Source organism: Cibotium barometz, chromosome 14 (assembly GCF_041138505.1).
Source record: "Cibotium barometz isolate CiBa-2024 chromosome 14, ASM4113850v1, whole genome shotgun sequence".
NCBI classification, from domain to species: Eukaryota; Viridiplantae; Streptophyta; class Polypodiopsida; order Cyatheales; family Cibotiaceae; genus Cibotium; species Cibotium barometz.
This window is the reverse complement of record NC_141059.1, coordinates 43,412,763-43,437,702: the sequence shown is the minus strand read 5'-3', so window position 1 is coordinate 43,437,702 and position 24,940 is coordinate 43,412,763. Positions and strand designations below refer to the sequence as shown.

Genomic DNA, 24,940 nt, shown 5'->3' with positions numbered 1-24,940 from the left:
CTTAATTGCACAATTACATCAAAAGCCCCAAATTTCGACATCCAATTTCCTGCAAATTTATCCTGATTGTGACCAATGTCACCCAATTTTGCCAATTTTGCTCAAAAATTGAGCAATTGGGCACCTGTACCTGCTCAATTGATTACTGTACTTGCTCAATTGCAAATCCCAAAAAAAAATTGAGGCAAATACCTTGTAATTTCTGAATTTTGTTGCAGGAAAGGGGGGTGTGCTAAAATTGGTGCTGCTCTGCAGAATTCTTGATGTTGATGCAGATGCAGTTGCTGCTGCAGTTGTACGATGTACGGATGGCTGAGCTCATGTGGAAGCTTCCCTGTTCCCTACGGCGTATGAAACACTGCTCTTTGCATTTGATTTACAGTAGCCACAGGAGCTTGCATACAAACCCTGGTCCTCAACTACGCTAGGCTCTCCCCTCTCCTTGTCTCTCTTTGCCATGTCCTGCTTGGTGCGTGAGTTCTACTACCTTGTATTCGCTGTTGATCTGCGCAAACGTAGCGGCAACACACAAGAGCAGTGAAAGTGATGCGAGTGTACTTGGCTCGGCAACGATGGAGACGCTTGGTTCAGTTGCCTACGTATTCGCCTTCGCTCAAGCCTGCTTTCGCCTAGCGCATGTTCGCTCAACGCCGGGCGCTTCAGTTTCGCCCAGCGCTAGCCAACGCTCACGCTTCGCCTGTGTTCGCCTCTTTTGCTACCTTCGTCACCTAGCACCTTCGCTCTCACGCTGAAGGAAGGGCCAGCGCTACACGTATAATTGGCTTCGCCTACGGCTGCTGCCTTCGCCTATGGCCTCTTCACCGAGTAGCATGGGCAGCCTGGGCAGCCACGTATGCTGGCTGGGGCAGCTGGTTGGCCAGCCCCTTTTGTGCTGCAAGGAGCAGGGCGACCAGAGTGACAGTGCTGTCTCATGCAGGAGCCATCAAGGAGAAAAGGGAGGGAGGGATCACTAAGGGCTCTGATACCAGTTGATGGGGAGAAAATTGAATTAGGGTTTAGAGTTCATTCATGGGAGACATACACAGAGAAGCAAGGGAGAGAGAGAGTTGTGGGGATAAGTCAACTCATAAAAAGCATGAGTGTGTGACTCCCCTATCACACATGTATATTGCACTAGTACACATAGTGCACTTAGTACATTAAAAGTACTAAGTGTACTATGTACTATAACTTATGGGCTTGTACACACTATAAGGGTGGGCATAACGCCTTTACCCCAACACGTTTGAGCCTTTACTTCGATCTTGTTCACTTTGTCTTCCTCTGTTCACTTTGTCTTCAAGATGGAGCACCATTCTCATAGTCACCCAAGTCAAGCTGTTGTCAAGGACACGGGAGAAGACGGGAGCCGGCCCGATGCACGATGGGGTAAGGGCGGGCGTGGCTTTTGGTTGAGGGTTCAACCATTGCTCTTGGTTAGCAACATCCTACATTACTGCGCATAGAGAGGGGGTGGTAGCTGCGCACAGAGCAGAGGGCGAATGCAGAGAGAGAGAGAGAGAGAGAGAGAGAGAGAGAGAGAGAGAGAGAGAGAGAGAGAAGCACAAGGACCAAGCCAAGGACTCACAAGAGAGAGAAATGAAATGAAATGATATATTAACGTCCTCAAAAGGCCAAAATGACCTATGAGACCTAAAAGGTTACAACAATTGGTGGATCTGATACAATGTCTGTGTAAGAAAAGCTAAAACAATTAAACAACTAACTGAAACTGAAACAACATCTATGAGAGAGAGAGAGAGAGAGATTAACATCTTCTCGAAAGGCCAAAGTGGCCTATGAGACCAAAACATAGTACACAGCTGATGGTGTCTCATCAAAAGTAAGACAAAAAGGACTCAAAAAATCCTAAACAACTATGAAAGGAAAATACTCCTACTGAGGTACAACAAAAGTGTATAATATCGTCCCAACTGAGTTAGTGTAGTGGTCAAGCTTGTGACTTGTAACCTCTAGGTTATGAGTTCAAGTCCCACTAGGCTCTCTCATGTTATAAAGGGACACCTATGCTCGCTTGATGTGTTTGGTTGCTCAGGCTCTTGCTCCTTGAACACTCGAGTGACTCCTCCTCCTCGGGTGGTGGATCACCCGAGATAGGAGGATCCATACGAGACCCCTCCGCTGTTCCAGCGCTCGACTCATCGCGGTGGTCATGGGGGATGCCTAATTCGTGGCCCTTGCCCGATGGTACGTGGCCCTTGCCCGACCATGATAATTGGCTAATTGTTGGAAGGGGAAATCGGCTCCACCCACTTGAGTGGGCCCCGGGTGTGTACGAAAAAAAAAAGTGTATAATATCTACAACTAGCATAAGACTGGTGTAATATGCTCTTCTCATTATCTCTCTCATGGGGTGGTGTAAGATAGAGAAACTAAAGTGGCGGGGCAATCGTCTCCTTTGGTGGGTGATGATGGCTCTAATCCACCGATGATGAAGTGGTCGTGGAAGAGGTCCTGGTAAGCGTGGGCGTCTCGCTCGACAAAGTGCTATGGCTTTGTCAAGGGTGACTCCTTTTGAAGGACGTCTATGGGACATCTGGCTTGCTGAGGGGGTAGTGGAGGTCTTGGTTGTATCTGTCAGGGTGGTCTAGGCCCTGAAAAAATTTGTCATGGCTTGCTGGTAGGGTGGATCTTGGTGTGTTGTCCTGGCTCGTAGGAGAGCCTCTCGATGGCGTCTAAGCTCCAATAAGAAAAGCCCCAAACACCTCTGATCCTCAAACTCCACCACATGTCGTAATGGTCCAAAACCCTCTCGGAAGAGACACCAGTATCTCCCTCGTATCTCATAGTACACAGTACATCGGCATATGTAGTGCTCCTCTGACTCCACTTCCTGGTGACATAGCTGACAAATGCAGTCTTTTGGCTTCATCCCCTCGTATCTTCCAGTCTCTACCCTCAGCTGATGTGATGAAGTGCGGATTTGTCCAATGGCACTGCGAATGCCATGTGAGAGATGGGTGTCCATGTATGTAGACCGTGTCACAAAGCCATCTAGGGAGAGATGTAGAAAATGGTCCCGATAGTGGGCCATCCTCGTGCCTAGTGGTAGGGGAGGTTGGACAATGTCCTTTCTGCATCTAGCCTCAGGATGTCCATCCTGATCACCCTATTTTGCTCAGAGCGACTAAGATCCAAGAAGGGGCAGTCCAGGCTGTAATCAAATGGAGGGAGTGCATCAATCGTCATGCCATGTAATCTCAGCCAGGTACACATCTGGGTGTACCAACATGGTGTATTGCCGTCCGTTGCTAACTACCTGGAAGAGATAAGTGCTAGGTGTGGGTATCTTTGTCTGGGGAGCTCCCATATCCTCTGCGAAAATGTCACTGACTGGAATAGGGCTTCGGTAACTACTGGTATGGCTCCTATCTTTGCTCTGACAATCTCATGAGGTACTGATGGTTTGCTCTGAATCATGCGTGCGATCATAGTCACCAGTGGTTTCTCTAGTACCTGCCATCCATCATAGGAATCTCTCTCTGGTCCAACCTGGTCGACAAGCATCTCCCTCCTCGTGTGGTAGAGGCTGGGTCCCCATATGGGTGAGCCATAATAAGAGTGTAGGTGTGACCAATGTGTCAAACAACTAGAGTTTGGTGCACGGCTCCTGAAACTAAATGACCTAGACCTTAATAGGGTTGTTCACACCCTAGGACGGTGTTTACACCAATGGACGACACACTACTAGACCAAAAATATCGAACAAGATCAAGGAGCAATGTGAGAATCCAATCCCTTAAAACACAAGCAACAAGAGTGGCTGTCTAGGCTTCATTGGGTGCATGAAAGCACTTTTACTATGAAGTCACCTCACCTGCCATGAGCCCCACAAACACCATGCGCGCGCGCACACACACACACAAAATCTCTATTCTTCAGAATATAATAATTTGGGTGTTTTGGTTGAATGTGGCAGATATCTACGGTCTCTAGTGCTGATTGATAACCAACTTAGCCTTATGACCACAACAAAGCTATTTTCTACAATTTCCCATGCAGTGCCGCATCTCACTCTCTTTTGTCTCAGTGACAACGAGGTATAAAAACACATTCAAAAGACTCCTGTTCGTGAAATCTTTTTCAATGATGTTTAAATACTTACTAAATGTGCATAAAACATAATTGTTCTCTTTTACGTTGTTGAGTGTTGTGCCATGCCTGCGCAATCTAAGGGACCCTTTTGATACGCTTGTTTTGATAAGAGCAACGGTTTCTTGTAGCTGGAGGGATTCTCTGCACCATCCTCTCAAAACATGCTCCAAGAGAGAACTCTTGGTTCCTTGAAAGATTTAGACTTGAGGTAATATACGTTGTGTCTAGTTGCATAGAGTTGTTTTGAAGTATTGCCTTTTATATACCTGTGTGCATGGTGGGCTGATATGGATTTTATACTAGGTCCAATAAGCTTAGCGTGCGGGATATCAAGGAGTTTCTACCCTACTTCAATCTTATGCCTTTTTTGGAGCGCATTGACCTCAGTGATAACCCTATTGGTGATGAGGGGGTAAGGTCAGTTTTGGATATAATAATTGTACACACATGCCCAGGCATGCACACAGAACAAGCACGCAAGTTTGAAGGCCCATGGATATGATAATTGTACACGTGTGCACACATGAATGCCCAGGCATGCACACAGAACAAGCACACAAGTGTGAATGCCCAGACATGCCCCCCGCCCCCCCCCCCCCCCCCCACACACACACACGCACGTGTGTGCACAAATTTTCATGCATGCATGCAATGTACGCACATTCTCATGTATGCCACGCCCCCCACACTCCCCCCCCCTCCCTTACCGCCTTCATACATGCACACTCAAATGTATGTATACAGGACATGCACATGCACATGAATCCACACAGCCACAAGCCGTAGTTGCAAAACAGCGTTGCGGACTCTACACAGCATTTCCATGAGCATTTTCGCAAGGAAATGCTGAGAAACAGATGTTGCAGTTGTGCAATAGCCATTTCCTGTTATACTTGGGATGGAAATGGCATCCACCCATGGGTATTTGAAAAGGGTTGTGCACCCTCTGTCTGTCCGATTGCATTCTCAAGGAGAAAAAACGACAAGACACCCAATTTTTATTTGATTTGACCCAACAGCAGCCATTGCACAAAATGCATACGCATGACTCTAGCTTTAACAAAAATCGAAACGCTCAATTCTAAATTTCCTCGAATTTCTTGATCCCCCTCCCCCTCCCCCACTCCCCTCCTTTTTTTTTCACGATAAAAAGATCCTCCTATTAGGTACTAAGAAAAACAGCCATAATGGCCAAGTACAGACTTGTCCTCAAATGGGAAGCGAGAGTCTAGAAGCATAAAAGGGGAGGATGCTCTTCTCCTATGGGCCGCTCTAGGAGGAGAAGGCTATCTCATACAATGGGGGGAGGGGAAAACAGCCACACAGGTGGTCTATAGTGCCAAGTGGGCTCACCATCACTGTCAGTAAGAAAGGGGCCCTGACGCCAGATCCTCAGGAAGGCCTCCCAGTGCTTCCGCATGCGGTTTGAGCCACCTTGAAGCTTCCCCCACTGACCAGGGAGGGTATAAATGATATCGAGTTAGATGCTCCGCATGGACTTTGCTGGTGGGGTGAGGGTGCCTTCGATGGCTTCCGTGCATCGAGCTCTCCACATGTGCCATGCAACAATACTGCTGCAAATCTCCCATCTCTAGCTAGAACTTGGAGTCCAGTGATATGTAGGAATTGCAACGGACATTGCAGAAATACAAAGGTTAGATACCTGGAGGTTAGTTCCCCACCCTCCTCATATGACATGACGACCGCGGCCTCAGTGGCCCAAGCAACTGTGCCTCACGTAACAATGCGGGAGGGTGCCGGAAAATGTGTAGGATCCATTGCCAAACCTCTTGAGCCTTCGGGCAATCCCAAAGACAATGATGCTCAGACTCGTGGGGATGGCCACACCTCGAACATAATGCTGGCCTACCCCCAGTGGCCAACCAACTGCCAAGCTCCTATGTTCCAGCTGCCACATGAAGAGAGTGATCTTCCGTGGCGAAAAACTGTCCCATAGTCTCTTTCAAAAATCTGAGAGAAAATGGGACAAGAGGCCCTAGGACTGCCAGTGTACTACTATTGCTGGAGTGCCCCTCAACCTTTGGCATTTGAATCCTATTTCCTAGCCGTGCAGTGTATGCAGATAAGAGGGTGTCAGGTGCCACCTCACTGTCTTCTGGATCATGCCTTGCCCACTTTCATTGGAGACGTGTGAAAGCTCACCCTCCCAAATCCACAATTGCTAGAGTCTCTCCTTGGTGGAGGGCCGATGTGCCCTCACCCTGTGCAATGTGCATCCCGTGAAATCCGCCAAGGGGGTCTCTGCTCTCTCTAGTGTGCCATGAGGTCCCAATAGAGAAGGTGAGTAAGGCGGAGCTCTCATCCGTGCCATGAACTGCCAAGGGTATATCATGCGTGGTGAACACTCCTAGCCACTGTGGGGGACAAGGGTTTGGTATTGGGGACATCCACTCCTCCGGAGAGATGGAGTTGTCAATGTCGAGGCTAAGTGTCCCTGTCGTGAATCCCAGTAAGGCCCCTCTCCTGGGGCTCTGGGGGCAGTTGTCTGAATGTAAGCCAATCTCCAAGTGACCTAGCGGGCCTCGTGCTTAAAGCACCCCATGATACGTGCGGGCGAGACCCAAGCGTGTGACCGTTAGGTAGACAGACCATGGTGTTCTAGCTGTTGGAGATACTCCTTTGAGGCTATTGGAGTTGACTGCCAAAGGGCCGGCCTGAGATGATCCCAAGCACGCAAGACATTGGTTGTGAATCTGTCCTCAAATGCAGGGCTAAAGCCACGAGCCCACATCTCTGTGCAAATCCATCTTGTGCTTTGGGACCAAGGACCTCCTAGAATTGGGGTCTAGGCAGAGGTCCTCACCAGGAGGAAGTCCTTCCAAGGCTCACCAGCTAGAAGAAGGCCTCGAACAATCAACTGGCCCAAAAAGGCACGTCTATGAATGGAGGGGTCGATGATGCCAATGACCTCTCTGTGTCGCGGATGAATGATCACTCTCCAGGCCACCTTGTCCCCTGCAGGCCTCTTGTTGCTGCCAGCCCACAGAAAGTTGCGGATCAACCATTGAACCTGATCAATACAAGTGTGGGAGAAAGCCCAGCAAGAGGTGGCGTACCACATGGTGGCGAGAAGAACCTGCTTTGCCACCACAACCCAGCCAACTAAAGAAAGCCTAGCTGAACTCCAGTATAGCAGCTTTCTCTGAGAAGAGAGGATAGAGATATCAATGGCAACTTGGCATTGAAGATAACGAACTGGAGTGCACCTGGGGACCCAAAGCCTCAACTGGAGGCCAAGTGTGGGCGGGTGATGAGCCAATCCAAAATCCACACGACTTGTGCTAGTTGATCTGCACTCCGAATGCATGACAGAAGATCTCAATCACCTCGAGAATCTATGGATAGTCCCCTCATCTGCCGACAGGTATGCTGCTGTGTCGTTGACGAACTCGGAATAAAGCAGGTTCTCTTGTGCGCGGATGGAAAGACAGTGCCTGGAGCCTGGTCTCCTGGGCTAATCATGGCCTTGGCGACAAACAAGAAGAGATAAGGTGCTAGAGGGAAGAGTTGTTGGACCAAGCAAGAAAAAGCAGGAATTTGCCGCCTCTAGCTCCTTGAATAAGAACGTGGCTGTGTGAACTCAAGCCGAGTCCCGAAACACCTGGGACCCACTCCTCTGATAATCCCTTCCTGCACTCCCATCGTGCACATCGTTTCCTCCAAGAAGCCCCAATCTACTTTGTCATAGGCTTTATTGAAATCAAGAAGGAGAACAATAAGATGCTGTTGACGCATCCTAGCTGAGGCGGTCGCCTCCCTGAAGCTGAAGATGTTGCCTAGGATTGTAGGCATATGCTCACTTATGGTAGTGCTATGTGTGAACAGGGCTTATCCAACTTTTTCCCATGTGGTTTTTCCCCTTGGATATCAAGTGTGAAAGGACACTCTACATATAATATTTTGTACTTCTATATTATATGGATGTGGCACACATGCAAGGGTTGACTTGCATTTTGTGGATACCACACTTTTGGCTCTCTCTCTCTCTCTCTCTCTCTCTCTCTCTCTCTCTCTCTCATTTCTGTGTGTGAGCTTCTCTACCCTGCACCTAACCCTAATGTGCAGGTTTGTGTGTGTGAGTGTGTGAGTCCAACACCAACAATTGGTATAAGAGCTGGGAGCTGGCCCTGGAATTCTGCCCCTGGAAAAGCTGCAGCAAGCTTGTGAAATTCCGTCGCTTGCAGAGTTGGTTCCATCGTTGCTCCTCCGTCCGCCAGTTCCGCTTGGCGGCACTAGTGGGGAGCCCACCACCACCGCTCAGCCCGCGGGCGGCACCTCCGTCTCCAGCCGGCGGCAATAGTGCGCCCAGAACCACCGTCACCCAACAGCGCCTCCTATCCGTCCACCTCCACTGCTCCATTCCGGCCGCTCCACCGTCGCTTCTCCGTACCGGACGCCGTCGCTGCTCTGCACGTGCCCAGCTATGGACTCCAGCCCGTTCTGGCCTCCCGGCGACTTGCCTGCGACCTCCGTGCTCGCCCTGCGCCTACCGCCTCCACTTGGCCCGCCTGACCTACGTGGACCCCGTGTTCTCCTCCTTGTTAACTGTGCAGCTCCGTGTGCTCCTCATCGTCAACTGTGCAGCTCCGGCAGCTCCCTCCAACGGCCATCTTCACCCTCTGCACGCCTGCGCCTGGCTGCTGGCCCGTCAACATATGCGCCTGTGTGCTCCCCGCCTAACACCTGCTTTACACGTGCAACCCTTGCCTAAAGGTATTTCTTTGTACACATTTTTATTCAAATACAAATACAAATTTTGCAGCCATTTCAGGGCAGGTCAGATTCAAATAAAATTTTGGGATTTGCCAGAAGTTGCCCTCTGCCAGAAAAATTGCAGGTGGTGCCATTCACTTTGTTTGGTTTGGAATTTGGGGGTTTTCAACATTGAAGTCAAAATCAGCAAATTGAGCCTCTTTCGGTTGCAAAAAATTGGGGCTTTTGTGAAAATTGGCCAATTAAATGCTTATTGAAGCAATTGGAGTGCATAAAAATTGGGGATTTTCAGATTGGAGCATGTAATTGGACATTACATCTGTGATTTGTCGCGTATGTATACACATTGTGTGTAATTGGTGGACAATTTGGTGCAGGTTTACACTTGCTTCGGTTTGTAGGCATACATTTGCACAAGAAATTTGGTTGCCTGGCAGTACACATAGGTGTTTGGTTTGCTTGCAGGTATGTTTTGTTGACATGGCACAAAATGCTAAAGATGTATTTGGTATGCTCACCCAGGAGGACAAGTTGGATGGATCTAACTACTCTCTTTGGAGTTTCATGATCCGTAATTTGCTGGTAGCCAAAGGGCTTTGGGGCATCGTGTGTGGTGATGACACACGCCCACTTACCAGACAGCCAGTCACGCCTCAAAGGGGAGGTGCTCAAAGAGCTCCTGATGTAGAACCTGCTCCCACACAAGAGCAGAAGAGATGGGACTCTAGAGTTTCACATGCCATGTCATTGATAGCCCTTTCAGTGAAAAGGACTATTATTCCGCACATCCATTTTTGCAAGACATCGAAGCTTGCATGGGACACATTGGAAGCAATGTATCAGGTACGCAACGAGGCAAGAGTTGCCTACTTGAAGAGGCAATTGGATCTTCTTTCTATGGATGAGGGTGACTCCATGGGTGGCAGATCATCTCACCAAAGTGAAAGATTTGCAGGAACAATTGCTCAACATTGATGAGGTTATCCCAGACAGACAGATGGTCACCAACACTCTTCATTCTTTACCACCTTCCTACTCGGGCTTTCACACCTCTCTCAACCTCTTAATGAGAGGAGGTGGTGATCCCGTCACTCTAGAAGAGCTGGTGGGTTTACTCTTGCAGGAAGAGCAACCTTATCGAGCAACCGTGGTGGAGACAAGGCATTTACAGCCAAGGATAAGGGTAAAGCAAAGAGCTTTAAGCATGGGGGACAATAGTCTAGCAAGGCTGGTCATGGACAGCCCTCTTCTGGCGGTGAAAAGTCTGACAAAGGGGATGCAAACAAGCCCAAAAAGAAGGGCAAATGTCACTACTGCCATAAGCCTGGACACTACATCAGTGAATGTAGGAAGCGGATTGCAAAAGAGAAAAGGAAAGACGTAAGCCATGCAGTAGCAGACTCTTCTGATGACAAAGCACAGCAATCAGCTAATGTAATCCAAGAAGAGTACACTTTTTTGGTCACATGCGCTAGTGGCACACCAAGTGCTTCAGACACTGATATGTCTTGCATTGCATCTGACAGACAGAATGCATCATGGTATTTTGATAGTGGTGCTTCGAGCCACATCACTTCATGCAAAGATGTATTTCAGCACTTGGTTTTTCCTTTAAATGGCCGCACTGTATCATGTGTAGATCGTACCACATATCCAGTAAAGGGAATTGGCAATGCCATACTTATTGCTGCCAATGGTGCCAATATTTGTATGAAAAATGTATTGTATGTTCCAGGGATAAAGAAAAATCTGCTCTCCGTCTGAGCCATAAACGACCAAGGTTTAAACGTTGAATTTGAAGATGGGAAGCGTTTGGTAAAAGACCCATCAAAGGGTTATGAAATAGTCACTTCTGGAACACGATACAAAGGCTTGTATAAGCTGGATAGCTATGACAAGCGTACTTATGATGCAAATACAATGGCTGTCCACACTCCCGCTATGCATGATGCAGAGCTATGGCATGCTCGTTTTAGGCATGTAAATTTTCGGAGTTTGATGCTTTTGCAGAAGCATCATATGGTTGATAATATGCCGCCTCTTGAGTCTCCACCAAGACATGTATGTGAGGGGTGTATTTTGGGAAAGATGCAACGAAAACCATTCCCCAAAGATGGAGCTGTTAGAGCTGAAAGTAAATTACAGCTCATACATAGTGATGTATGTGGTCCAATGCGGACACCATCCATAGGGGGGCATCTTTACTTCGTCACATTCATTGATGACTACTCCAGGTTTGCTTGGGCTTACCCCTTGAAAGTGAAAGCAGATGTGTTTACATGCTTTCGACACTTTGCAGCAACGGCTGAAAATGTGTGGATGTAAAGTCCAAACACTCTGCTCAGATAGAGGTGGAGAATACATGTCAAATGCATTCAAGGATTATATGCTTCAAAAGGGCATCAAACACCAATGTATTGTGCCTTATACACCGCAGCGGAATGGTGTAGCTGAAAGGAAAAATAGATCTCTCATGGAGATGGCAAGATGCATGGTGAAAGCACAAAAGTTGCCTCACAAATTTTGGATGGAAGCTATAATGTGTGCAACTCATGTGTTGAACAGGTGTCCAACAAAAGCTTTGAAAACCATAGCACCATTTGAGGCTTGGTATAGCCGAAAGCCAACAGTAGATTATATGCGTACATTTGGGTATTTGGCATATGCACATGTGCCAGAACAACTCCGAACAAAGTTAGATGACAAAGCAATGAAATGCATTTTTGTGGGCTACAGCAATGAGAGCAAAGGATACCGTCTTTATAATCCAACTACACGAAGGATTTTTGTCAGTAGATATGTGGTATTTGCTGAAAATTCAGAACAGCCCATGTACAGCTTGTATAAAAGTAACGATACAAGCATTCAAGACATGTTTGATGGACTTTTACCCATTGCAATAAGGGGGGATTCAGATCAGCCAGCCTCTACACAAGAAAATCCTCATGTAGAACATGTGGAACAGCCAGCCATTCAGCCCCCTTCTATGCAAGAAGTGGAAGATCTTGTCAGGGAAGAGCAAACAGCCATAGACATAGCTAAGTCAGTGCCAAGATGGTTGCTGAAAACTTTGCAAGAAAGCAAACTTGCAGCTCCACTCAGAGGTAGAACAAGGGCTAGTTCCAGCCATGCTTTGAATATACATCGTGGGGAGTCTGCATTAGCAATGGGTGGTCTCTTTGATTCGGAAGAGCCTTCTTCTTATGAAGAAGCACATGAGAATGAGCATTGGTTGCAAGCTATGCAAGCTGAAATTTCTTCTATCATGAAGAACAATACATGGGATCTTGTGGAATTGCCTAAAGGCAAGCATGTAATTGGAACAAAGTGGGTGTACAAAGTCAAAAGAAAGTCTGATGGCACTATTGACAGGTACAAAGCAAGACTTGTGGCTAAAGGCTACTCCTAGAAAAAGGGAATAGATTATGAAGATACTTTTGCTCCTACTTCGAAAATGACCACAATAAGATCAGTGATTGCATTGGCTGCACATAAAGGATGGAAAGTGCATCAATTGGACATCAAAACTGCATTCTTAAATGGGGATTTACAAGAGGAAGTATATGTAAATCAGCCCATTGGTTTTGTAGTTCCTGGTGAGTAACATAAAGTATGCAGGTTACACAAAGCATTGTATGGGTTAAAGCAAGCTCCAAGAGCTTAGTATGATAGGATACATGCTCATCTAACCAGCCAAGGTTATGTGAATAGTCCAGCTGAAAGCACATTGTATGTGAAGAAAACCGATGCCGATATTCTCATAGTCATCTTGTATGTAGATGACATGCTCATTACAGGTACTAGCAAAGCACAAATTTCAGATTTCAAAGCTGATTTGAAAGCTGAATTTGAAATGTCAGATTTGGGGCCTTTACACTACTATCTCGGCATACAGTTTATGCATACAGATGATGGCATTGTTATGCAGCAAACTAAGTACATAAAAAGTTTGCTAAAAAGGTTTCAGATGGATGAATGTAAGCCTATTTCTACTCCAGTAGAACCAGGTGTACGGCTCACTATGCATGATATTGGAGAGCCTTTTGAGGCCGGCATTTACAGCCAGGTAGTGGGATGTCTCATTTACTTGTGTAACACGAGGCCAGACATATCTTTTGGGGTGTCTTTGTTGAGCAAATTCATGCACAGCCCAGGCACAATGCATTGGCAAGCAGTCAAACGCATTTTTTGTTATCTTAAGGGTACCCTGGATCTTGGTTTGTTCTATCCCAGGGGGGGCAGCTTGCAGCTTTATGCATATAGTGATTCAGATTGGGTTGGTGATTATGATACCAGGCAATCCACCAGTGGGAATTGTTTTTTCCTTGGCAGTTCATGCATATCTTGGTTGAGTAAAAAGCAACCCACTGTTGCCACATCTACTTGTGAGGCTGAGTACAGGACGTTCTTCACAGCTACAGTAGATTGTGTATGGTTGAGGAGACTATTGGCTGATCTTCGTGAGTGTCAGCAGACACCCACCACCATTCTCACTGATAGCCAGAGTGCTATGGCCGTGGCACGAAATCTAGTATTTAATGCACGTACCAAGCACATTGAGATTCATTATCACTATGTCAGAGAGAGGCTACATGCAGGGGAGATCAGTTTATCTTACTGCCCTACACAGGATAATGTTACAGATCTATTCACAAAGGCTTTACCTCGAGAAAAGTTTGAAGCTTTCCGCAAAGCTTTGGGCTTACTCTCATACAGAGAGTGATCTGCTACCTTGTACAGGTTCACACTTCCACTACAGGGGGGATTTGTAGGCATATGCTCACTTATGGTAGTGATGTGTGAACAGGGCTTACCCAAGGGCTCTTTCTCCCATGTGATTTTTTCCCTTGGATATCAAGTGTGAAAGGACACTCTACATATAATATTTTGTACTTATATATTATATGGATGTGGCACATTTTGTGGATACCACACTTTTGGCTCTCTCTCTCTCTCTCTCTCTCTCTCCTTCTCATTTCTGTGTGTGAGCTTCTCTACCCTGCACCTAACCCTAATGTGCAGATTTGTGTGTGTGAGTGTGTGAGTCCAACACCAACAAGGATGCACCGATCATGCATACTCCATCTTGTGTCAGGGAGGAGCTAAAAGAATGGGACCACAAGGTGTGACTTCTGCCTTGCAGCAGGATCTTACACAACGGCGAGTACATCCCTCTAAAAGAAGGTGCTCTTGAATGAAGAGAATGTCAATGGGTCCACCAACTGTTGCTCTATGAAGCTCCTCCCTAAGGTATAGTTACGAGAAAAACAGGGAAATGGAAATGAAAATTTTGAGGGGCGGAGAAACGGAAACAAAAATTTTGAGGGGAGAAACAAAAACGCCACATCATCCTAGGCTACCTGGGAGAGAGGGGGAGGGGGGAAGTGACTAAATTGGGAGGCCACATGTATAATGTAAGACGTGTGCTAAAGAAGTAAAATCTAGAGTCTATAGTGTACAGTCTACATTTATGATTTCAAACTTCATAGTTTAAAACTTTCAAGTTGCATGAGAAATCAAACCATTTAGAACTTGCCATAATCACAAAATAAGCTAAAACCATCACTCAATCATCAATGAGTCAAGTCTCAAGACCAAGTCATTACAAAAAAGTGTAAAATCAAATGCCAAAATATATAAAGGAAGCTACTCTCTAGAGTCTGGATTCTAGAGTCTTAACTCCTCAAGGCTCTTCTATGCTATAGAAATGGGCCTCATCCTCATGCTCCTCCTTTGGTGGAGCTTCTTCCATGTCATCATCATGTGTTTGACCATTACCCTCTACCTCCTCAACTACATCACCAATGATAGAACCCGTGTCTGCCTCCGATGTATGAAAGCCAATGTACTTATCATGCGTGTACTAATGCTTCATCTTTGTTAGCAAACACAAGTTTGCATTAACAAAGATGAGGCCATCTTGCTTTCTTACTCCCAAGGCGATTCCTCTTCTTTGAGTGTATGTGACCAAAGATACTCCATAAACGCTCCAAAGCTGATGAAGAGCACACCTACCCCAGAATACAAATGGCTATGTGTTGAAGCTTTGGCGTTTGTGCGCCATAGTCTTCCCACCAAGCTAATGTTAGAGTTTGCAGGGCAAAGAAAGCTCACACACTCACATAGGAAGGAAAAACAAGCTGGAGAGAGAGTGGTAGAAGAGCTTGCACATATGTTTACTCAATAATAAAACAAATAGATAAGTACAAGTGATAACAATAAACCTAGTCTAGGTTTCCTGTCACACCAAATGCCCAAGTGGAAAAAACCCGTAGGATAAAAAGTGACCCCGGTAAGTGCCTGTTCACATGTAGCACTATACTACACATACGCATAAAGTGCCTTCAAATCCCCCCTGTAATGGTAATGTGAACCTGTACAAGGATGCAGATTACTCTCTATAGGGGCGCAAGCCTAAAGCTTTTCTGAAAGCTTTAAACTTCTCTCGAGATAATGCTTTTATAAACAATCCTACGATGTTATCGTGTGTCGAGCAGTAGGTCAAAGTGATCTCCCCTACATGAAGCCTCTCCCTGACATAGTAATAATGAATCTCTATGTGCTTGGTATGAGCATGGAAAACTAGATTCTGTGCCACGGCCATAGCACTCTGACTGTCAATGAGTATGGTTGTGGGTGTCTGCTGCATAACCACAAAAAAAACGCATTTCGTCCAAACGAAACCTCTGAAACGTTTTGTGGCGAAATGTTTCTATGAAACCTACGAAACTTCAGCCTGGTCAGGTTTCGCCCAAATTTCAGGTTTTGTTTTTTTCGAAAAAAAATTGGTTTTTTAAAATTTTTCAACTCCTCTCCCCTTTTCTCTAAAAAACCTGAAGTTTCAAGTTTTGTTTTTCGTTGTTTTTCGGGTTTTTTTTGTTGTTGTTTTGCTTCCATCTCCTCCTCTTCACCTTCCATCTCTTCCTTCTTGTCTCCTCTTCCATCATCCGTTGTCTTCTCTTTCTCTCCATCTCCTTCTCTTCTCCTTTCTTCTCCTCTTTTTCTCCTTCCTCTTCTCCTTCCTTCCAATCTTCTTCGTCCACTTTTTCTCCTCTTTTTTTTTTCACCTCCTCCCCTTTTCTGTTCTTCTCCTCCTACCATGTCCTCTTCTTCTCCTCTCCTTACTTCCCTCTTCTCCTCCCTCTCTCCTCCCACGTCCTCTCCTCTACCCTCTTATTCTCCTTCTACCACCTCCCTTTCATCACGATTCACAATACACATGTATGTCTATCTATATACATATTCCATAGTCACTATACACTTGTATTTCGATCTATGTACATATTATATATGCACACACATACACACACACACACACACACACACACACACACACACACACACGTACACATACATACATACATATGTACACACACACACACACATATATATATATATTTTCAAAAAACCTCCGGTTTTTTTTACTGATGGACGAAACCTTTCGAAAAAAAACCTTCAAAACCTCGAAACGTTTCTTGTGACTATGGTCTGCTGACACTCACAAAGATTTGCAAGTAGCCTTCTTAGCCATACACAATCTACCGTAGTAGTGAAGGTTGTCTTGTACTCAGTTTCACAGGAAGATGTGGCAATGTGACATGCGAGGGATTGATTGTAGTAATCACAATCTTAGGCTAAGCCAAACTTCACTTAATGATGCTTAAGAGATAAATGATTAGTGTCAATGCAATGCAATGCAATGCAGCTATATTAGATGAATGGGTTAGAATGAGATGTAAATAGATTTATTGATGCTGTCCTTGATGAAGATCCTTCTCGGGATGAGAGGAGTAGGCTGAATGTTGATGATGAAGACTGTTCCTTGCTCCAATGCTGAGGTCCACCCTTCGATGCCGGCTTCCCTCTATGGAGGAGGTAGGAATGATGAACTATGTGCTGAATATGCTGGCTAAACTGCTGATCTGCTTCTCTCTTGCTCCATGGATAGGAAACGCTGAGGAGAGATGGGATATGCTACTGAAATGATGATGCGCTTCTTATATATGATGTTATTCTGCTGGTCGGGCAGATTACTGCTGTCTGTCAGCCTTCTATGTCTTCACGACTACCTAAATGCTTTAATTACCTGCTGTCGGCTGCCACAAAGACCTGGTCGGGTGCTGTCCATACCAGTCGGCTGCCTCTTCTATTGCTTAAATGCTTGACTTAAATGCTCTAGATGATGCTGATGCCTTGTGCTCTGCTGTTGGTGCTGTAATCAGGATTCAGCCCCATACCATGCTGCAACTACTGTGAATGCTTGAATGACTGCTATAAATACCTGGATAATTCTTGATGCTCATGAATGCTATTTGCTGAATGTTTATAAATGCCTAGATGATGTCATGTCACTTGTACACCGACTGGGTGTGCACGTGATAGGAAACAATGGGTTGCTTTTTACTTAACCCATGGCTTCTATCCAATGCTCATTCTCTTGAGCCCTTCAAATGAATATGGCTCATCTTCATCACAAATAGTACTCATGCATAATACATTTGCCTATTCTTGAGCACTTCTTCTAGAGCTAGCCCGTGTCCTCTCAGGTAGAGGAGCTGAAATTTTTCTCTTGCAAAGTATGAACCAGCCAACGAGGCATCGTTCTAGCTTCTTGCATGGCTGTCCGCTCTTCCTAAATAGCTTCTTAGGAGCAATAGGCTGATTTGGGGGCTGGTTTTCAGTACCCATACCAATATGCATTTCTTCCGGTTGGTCTGATGTTCCATCTATGCCCAATGGAATCAGTCCCTCAAACATATCCTGTGGACCATTTTCAAAGTGTTTGCTAGACTCTGCAAGTGGCTGTGCTGAATTTTCAGCAAATACAACATCTCTACTTTCAAAAATCCTTTGACTGCATGGATTTTAGAGACGGTATCCCTTGTTACCACTGTTGTAGCCCACAAATATGCATTTGACTGCCTCGTCATCTAACTTGCCTCTAAGCTGTGAAGGCACATAAGCATAGGTATTCAACGCCTTCGTAGGGCACCTGTTCAAGACATGTGTAGCACACATAATTGCCTCCATTCAGAATTTGTGAGACAGATTCTTACCCTGAACCATACACCTTGCCATCTCCGTCAATGATGTGTTCTTCCTTTCTGCTACACCATTTTGCTGTGGTGTGTAAGGCAAAGTACGTTGATGCTTTATGCCTCTTTTTGCCAAATATGCTTTAAATGCATTTGACATGTATTCGCCCCCTCAATATGAGCTGAGGGTTTGTGCTTTGCGACCTATCTCATTTTTATCTCTAGCAACAAAATGCTGAAAACACATGAAGACTTGAGACTTTGCCCTCAAAGGGCAAACCCAAGAAAATCTTGACTAGTCATCAATGAATGTTACAAAGTATAGATGCTTCCCAAATGATAGTGTCCCCGTGGGACCACACACATCACTGTGTATGAGCTGTAATTTCTGGACAGCCCTTACAGATCCATCCTTGGGGAAGGCATTTCTATGCATCTTGCCTAAAATGCACCCTTCACATACATGTTTAGGTGGCAGTTCAACATGTGGCATACTTTGCACCATTTTCGTAAGTGCCTGTTCACATGTAGCACTGCATATACGGATAGAGTTCCTTCAATACCAACATGAAACCTACAACATGAAAATTTGAAACACCACATTTAGACTTCAAACTTCAAATAAAAGTTTAAGGTTCATAGATTTAAATAAAGGGTTAAATTTTAGCTTTCAACTTGCGATGTTGTGCGTCACTTCATCCGAACATTCCCTCTTTGTTGCGGTAGTTTGTTAGCTAATCCTTTAACTTGCGTCTTTCCTCTGAAGTACCAACCAACCATTGCAAAGTGGCATTCCAACCACGTATCACCTCACCGTCTGCCTGCTGCTCTCTCCCCTTGTGTTGAAACGCTGGATGAAGCACATAGGCATCATGAAATTGTATGCAAAGCGGGTGTCGGAGTACTTCAATAACTCTTTCTTTGCAAACCTGCGATATAATGCAAGAGAGTAATGGTGGCGGTTTATGTGTGTGTGTGTGTGTGTAACTCTCTCTCTCTCTCTCTCTCTCTCTCTCTCACATGGATGCAGCTTGAGCACAGAAGATTATGCATGCCGAAGATCAAGGCGGCACGCAAAGAAGGGAAGAAGGCACATTATAGGGATGGTCACATCTACATTGATGGGAAGAGGGTCGAATAGCGCCATCTGGCCTATGAGACACGGAGGAAACAACATGAAGACAAAGAGATACACATAGCAGTCTGGAACTGTAATGGAGTCCTATGGACACATCCAGGGAGACTTCAGGAGGTGATGGAGGGCCGGGATATCATCTTGATGACAGAGACACATGAGAGCTCGGAGAGGGGCTTACCACGGGTTGAGGGTTATCAGTGGGAGTCAGCTCACCGACAGGGGATGAGACAGGCCACCTCCCGAGGTTCAGGAGGTGTTGCAGCGCTTTTCAGACATGGGTTACATGAGCATGTTTGAGTCGTAGCACGAGACTCGGAGGCGAGATACATGTGGATTAGCTTACGCCTCTCGGAGACCAGATGGATTTATATCGCCCTTTGCTACTTTCCTCCGAAGGGGTCGCGGTTTGCCACCACCGAGGAGCCGGGTGGAGGAGAGGCTAGTGAGTCTCCATACTCTGTCTTATCTGAGGAGATCTTACACTATTCGACACTGGGAGAAGTCTTCTTGATGGGGGACTTCAATGCACATATAGTTCCCGAGAGAGACTCCTCCAGATACCCGCTCCCACTAGGGGTGGGAGATAGTCCCAGCTCACAGATTTCTTCTAGAGAGCTATGCCAGTGCCAGTTGATGTACCACGTGGGGTGACCGCACAGAGAGCAGAGGAATTGAGAGCCAGGAGGAGACCTAGACAGACTGGACATAGAGCACCCCGACTCCGTCACCGAGAGATAGCAACTATCCGAATGAGACACCAGATGGAGACACAAGAGAGGCTAGCTCGCTTTCATTCAGACTTAGGGTACATGTTCACGCCATTGACAGCCTCAGCATCGGCGAGGTATGATATCTTATATCCCTCTTATGGCACTGGATGGAGTTAGACATAGATCTGCATAGCATGCTTGTACTACCCCTTCAACATATAGAGATGCATCTTGCCTTAGCACTCCATCCACATCACCACCCCCCTTTATATTGTTTGTATATGGGCTCCACCGCTCCATGATGATTCACAGTTGTATCCAGACACATGCACACTTTTTCTTTTCTTTCTTTTCTTCCGATGACCGGAAGAACACAGTTGTATTATTTTTTGTCTCATAGGCCGACTTCATAGTTGCTATGAAACGCGTTTCAAACTTTAGCAGACCCGTTTGAAACGTTTCAAACGTCTGGGAGTTTGAAACGCGTTTCAAACTTGGCTTTTTATTTTTTAATGTTATTGAAGACTGGTCATATCAGTCGATTCAGTCGCTTTCCAGAGAGCAAAAGAAACACGCTGTGCATAGTACAGAGGAGAAAGTTGACTGTCCTTCCCCACGCTTGCCTTCGTTCGTGTGATTTCTCTGCCACCCGCCTCCTCGGGACCTGTGCACCGTGCTAGCAAGATTGGTACTTGTCTGTTTTCATATTTTTGCTTGATTTTTGCACCAATTTCAAAACTTGAAATTTGGGCAACATCCTTCCAGGTTTCCAAAACGTTTGAAACGCGTTTTTTGAAACGTGTCGCTACTATGCTCTGGATGTACTGTTGCCACCCTTCTTCCAACTCCTTCTTGTTGAACTGCTCCTCATTACGCCATAGAGGATGCAGTATATGGGCAACCAAATGGATTGGTCTATGAAACCAATTCCATCTACGGTTCCAAACCTCCCTGATGTCCTGGACCCTATTCATAGACCAAGTCACGGATAACGATTCACCAACAACCAAAGCCAAATAAACCCGACAAGTACAAAACTGGAAAGACATGCATATTGCATATTACATACCTCTCTGCTGATAGAACGGTGCACCGATTCAGGGCTTCTCCAATACGGTCCATGAACTCGTAAAGGAGACCTAGAGTGCTGCCCTCCATGTCTGTGATGCGAAGGACACTGTAAAGAGGCTGAGTGGCCTTCACAAGTGCTTTGACATCATCCCACCAACTCTCTCGATTCACAGCACGCACAAATGCCACTGCCTTGGGCTGCTCTTGATCCTCCCATGCCATCCACTCTCGTGACACAACTGTGCGGAGTAGCCCTTGCTGGACTCTCACTAGCCTCTCAATCACAATGAACATGTACGCAAACCTGGTCTTTGAGGGCTTGAGCAACTCTAGATCACTATGGGCACGGTACATGTAGAGGACTTTTAGCCTCTTGGTAACAAACCTCACCATGCTCCGAGCTATAGCAAAGATCTCAGAAATCCAAGGGATTTTAGCAACATCCTCTATCATGAGGTCAAGACTATGTGCTGCACAAGGAGTCCACACTATCTCTGGGAACTCATCCTCTAACATTCTGCCCATGGACACACAATTAGAGCCATTGTCAGTAATCACTTGCACCACATGCTGAGCACCAATCTCTAACATTGTCTGGCGTATGTGTTGCCATATAAAGGCTCCTGTCACCACCGTCCCTGGAACTGAAGCATCAATGGCACGCATAAACATTACGCCCTTGCAGGAGGACACCAAAATGTTATAAACATTCCTTTTCCGCATATCTGTCCAACCATCACATAATATGGTGCATCCATATTTATGCCATGTTGCCTTCAAAGGCTCCATCTCAAGCTGTACAAGATCTTTCTCATCTCTCAAGTGCTTCTTGCGTAAGGAGTCATATTTGGGACCCTCCCACTCATACCCAATGCGGCTAATGGCTCTCATGGTCTTCTTCCATCTTGGAGTGCGCACAATGTGAAATGACAAAGCACACTGAATAAACAACCTTGTCAATTCACGGGTGGCCTCAGCAACTGTTGCTTTCTGAAAACGAGCTTTAATGCTTGCACTCTTCAAAGAAGGCCTAATGGGCAAGGAAGACCTGTGGGCACAAGGAGCAGAGGTAGAACCTACAGCCGTTTGACTCTGCATCTCTTGTTCATCACCCACTCTAGCTCTTTTGGTGACATCCTCCTCCTCTTCGTGCATGTCATCATGGCTGCTTTCAAATCCTTTCATGGCTGCTTCTTGCTCCCTCCTCCATTGTAGAAGAGAGGCTTTGATATCCTGGGGCACTTTATCACAAGCACCAATGCCTTTGCCTTTTAGACCTGAAAAATGAGCCTTTATCCTGTTTGCAGATCCACCTGAGACCTTATCACAATACTTGCACTTCCATTTTTCAGTGCCTGAACCCCCATACTTGCTGACATGAGTCCACATTGAATCTCTAGCACGAGGCATTTTGGAAGCCTGGAAGGATGTTGCCCAAATTTCAAGTTTTGAAATTGGTGCAAAAATCAAGCAAAAATATGAAAATAGACAAGTACCAACCTTGCTAGCACGGTGCACAGGTCCCGAGGGGGCGGGTGGCGGAGAAATCACACGAATGAAGACAAGCGTGGAGAAGGACAGTCAACTTTCTCCTCTGTACTATGCACGGCGTGTTTTTTTTGCTCTCTGGAAAGCGACTGAATCGACTGATATGACCCGTCTTAAATAACATTAAAAAATAAAAAGCCAAGTTTGAAACGCGTTTCAAACTCCCATACGTTTGAAACGTTTCAAACGGGTCTGCTAAAGTTTGAAACGCGTTTCATAGCAACTATGATCCAGAGGTGGACAGGAGGTGATATTAATCTCTTGAGAAAATTGGAGGATGAGCTCTTGGTATATCGCAATGGGAGCCGTGTGTTTGGAAGACCCACCGCACTACTAAGAGACACAGCTACAGCCAGTCTCATGGTGGGAGAAATATGGGATTGGTACTCCATTACTGGTAAGTGTTTAGTATTCAAATGTTACATCAATAATAGCCATGAATCATGATGCAATGGGAGGTTAGTGCTTTATCATGACTACTTACAAAGTTTTATGTCCTTTCTATGACAGAAACGCCTTGCATTGCGAGTCCTCTCACAAGATTGCAGCTCTGGGCCTTGTGAGAGGAACTGGAGCACATGGGCTCTATTCCACACAAAGAAGAGGAACAAATTGCGCAGTGCTCAATTAGAACGGTTGGTTTATTGTCATTGCAACCTCTGTCTAATTGAGCAACAAGGCAATCCAATCGAGCCGCGCCAAGTGAATGTCAACAAGATTGACATAGAGTTGATGAAGGATGTACCGGATATTCCTCAAGAGAAGCGTGACATCTATGCTATGCTTTACGAGGAGTTGATGGCACCAGCTCGTATCACACGAGTGCATGCATCTAGAGATAGAGCTTCTACGAGTGCTACGGCTACAGAACCTGAGATTTATGGAGCTGAGGCAGAGTCTTCTTCCGGCACAGAGTCAGAGACATCAGAGGATGGAGATGACCATGAGGAGGAGTCGTCGTCTCCGTCTGAGGAGGATGACTCTTGAGTCTTGACTCCTGATTCTATTTTCTACTTTATTTTGTACTATGTACTGTGTGTCACATGTGACACGAATTGTGTTTGACTTTTTACTATTGACTCTTGAGCTTACTTATGATGAGCATTTACCATTGAGACTCTGTGTCATGTGATTTGTCTATTTAGTATTATCTATGATTGTTGATTCATGAATCATGATTGAAACCTGCAGGCTGCAGCCTGCAACCTTTGAAGTTAAAGTTTGGCATTTGAACTTTGTAGTTTGTACATATTCAGCATACACCATGGCTCATTTCTTTCTTGCATTGTTTTTATCTAGGATTGAAGTTTGAAACTTTGAGTTTGAAGTTTGAACATGGATGACTGCCTTGGCATATTTGGCATTTGCTATCCCATGGGCCATGGGCCCATTATGCATAGATGATAGTACATACTTATTACTAAATCCTGATACATCATACAAGCATGCATATATTCAACATATCATCATTTTATCAATGCTATCAATGATCCCATATATTCTGGCATATAAATATCATATATGGTATTGATTTTTCACATGCCAAGATGGGAAAGTTTGAAACGTTTCCAAAACGTTTCAAACGCGTTTTTGAAACGCGTTTTTTGAAACGTGTCGCTACTATGGCCGACTTTGGCCTCTCGTAGACGTTAATATATCTTTCTTTCTTTCTTTCTTTCTCTCTCTCTTTTTTTATATCTCCGTTTCTCCCACTGAGATAGCTATGTTTATGTTTTCTTTCTGTTTTATTTTCCATTCCATGATGAGATATCCCATGGACATTATTTTATCACTTTGGTCTCATAGGCCCATTGGGTCTTTAGTAGACGCTTAATATATCTTTCTCTCTCTCTCTCTCTCTCTCTCTCTCTCTCTCTCTCTCTCTCTCTATATATATATATATATATATATATATATATATATATATATATATATGCATGTATATATATATGCATATATATGCATGTATATATATATGCATATATATACATGTATATATATATGTATATATATATATTCCATATGTTTACTCCATGCATATGCAATGACTAGTCATGCATACTCCTATATTGACAGATAGCCAGAATGCTATGGTTGTGGCAAGGAATCCAGTTTTCCATGCATGGACCATAGTCACATGGAACAGGAATGGACAAATGGAACAGGGGTCTGTTGTGGAACGGGAACTCGAACTCGAAAAGAAAACGGGAACGACACGTCATCAACATACGGCGACCATTTGCAAGCTAAGGAGATGCAAGGGCATATATTGCCAAGCCTTTTAGATGCAAGGTCATACACCACTCTCATATGATATGATATGATCATAGAAAAATACAAAAAACTCTCATTTACTCAAAAATTAGACCTAGAATGCCTTTAGCCAAGAATGCACATTTGCGGAACGGGAACGAGAATGACACAGGTTATGGAACGCGTTCCCTCGTTCCCAAGGTTATGGAATGGCGTTCCATGTTACTATGGCATGGGCCAACCACGTGGAGGTCCATTCTCACCACATAGGGGAGAGGCTTCTTGGAGGGGATATTAGTCTTATCTATTGCCCATCATAGGACAACGTTGCAGGT

General features: G+C 45.3%; 1 protein-coding gene and 1 long non-coding RNA gene across 5 annotated transcripts in view; both read left to right on the top strand.

The window, feature by feature from the left end:
* The window catches only part of LOC147632045 (RNI-like superfamily protein), a 202,620-nt gene that overhangs the window by 171,325 nt on the left and 6,355 nt on the right, over positions 1-24,940 (top strand). For 3 of the 4 annotated variants that reach the window (XM_086808625.1, XM_086808626.1, XM_086808624.1), the window contains exons 9-11: positions 3,941-4,061; positions 4,245-4,324; positions 4,420-4,533. The exons of the other annotated variant lie outside the window; for it this stretch is intronic. In XM_086808625.1, coding sequence (XP_086664751.1) covers positions 3,941-4,061; positions 4,245-4,324; positions 4,420-4,533 — 315 coding nt within the window. The remainder of the gene's footprint in view (positions 1-3,940; positions 4,062-4,244; positions 4,325-4,419; positions 4,534-24,940) is intronic. 4 annotated transcript variants of the gene reach the window in all.
* On the top strand, positions 22,573-23,502 carry LOC147632046 (uncharacterized). The gene is made up of 2 exons (XR_015267278.1): positions 22,573-22,749; positions 22,863-23,502. It is a non-coding gene; the product is annotated as an uncharacterized LOC147632046 (long non-coding RNA).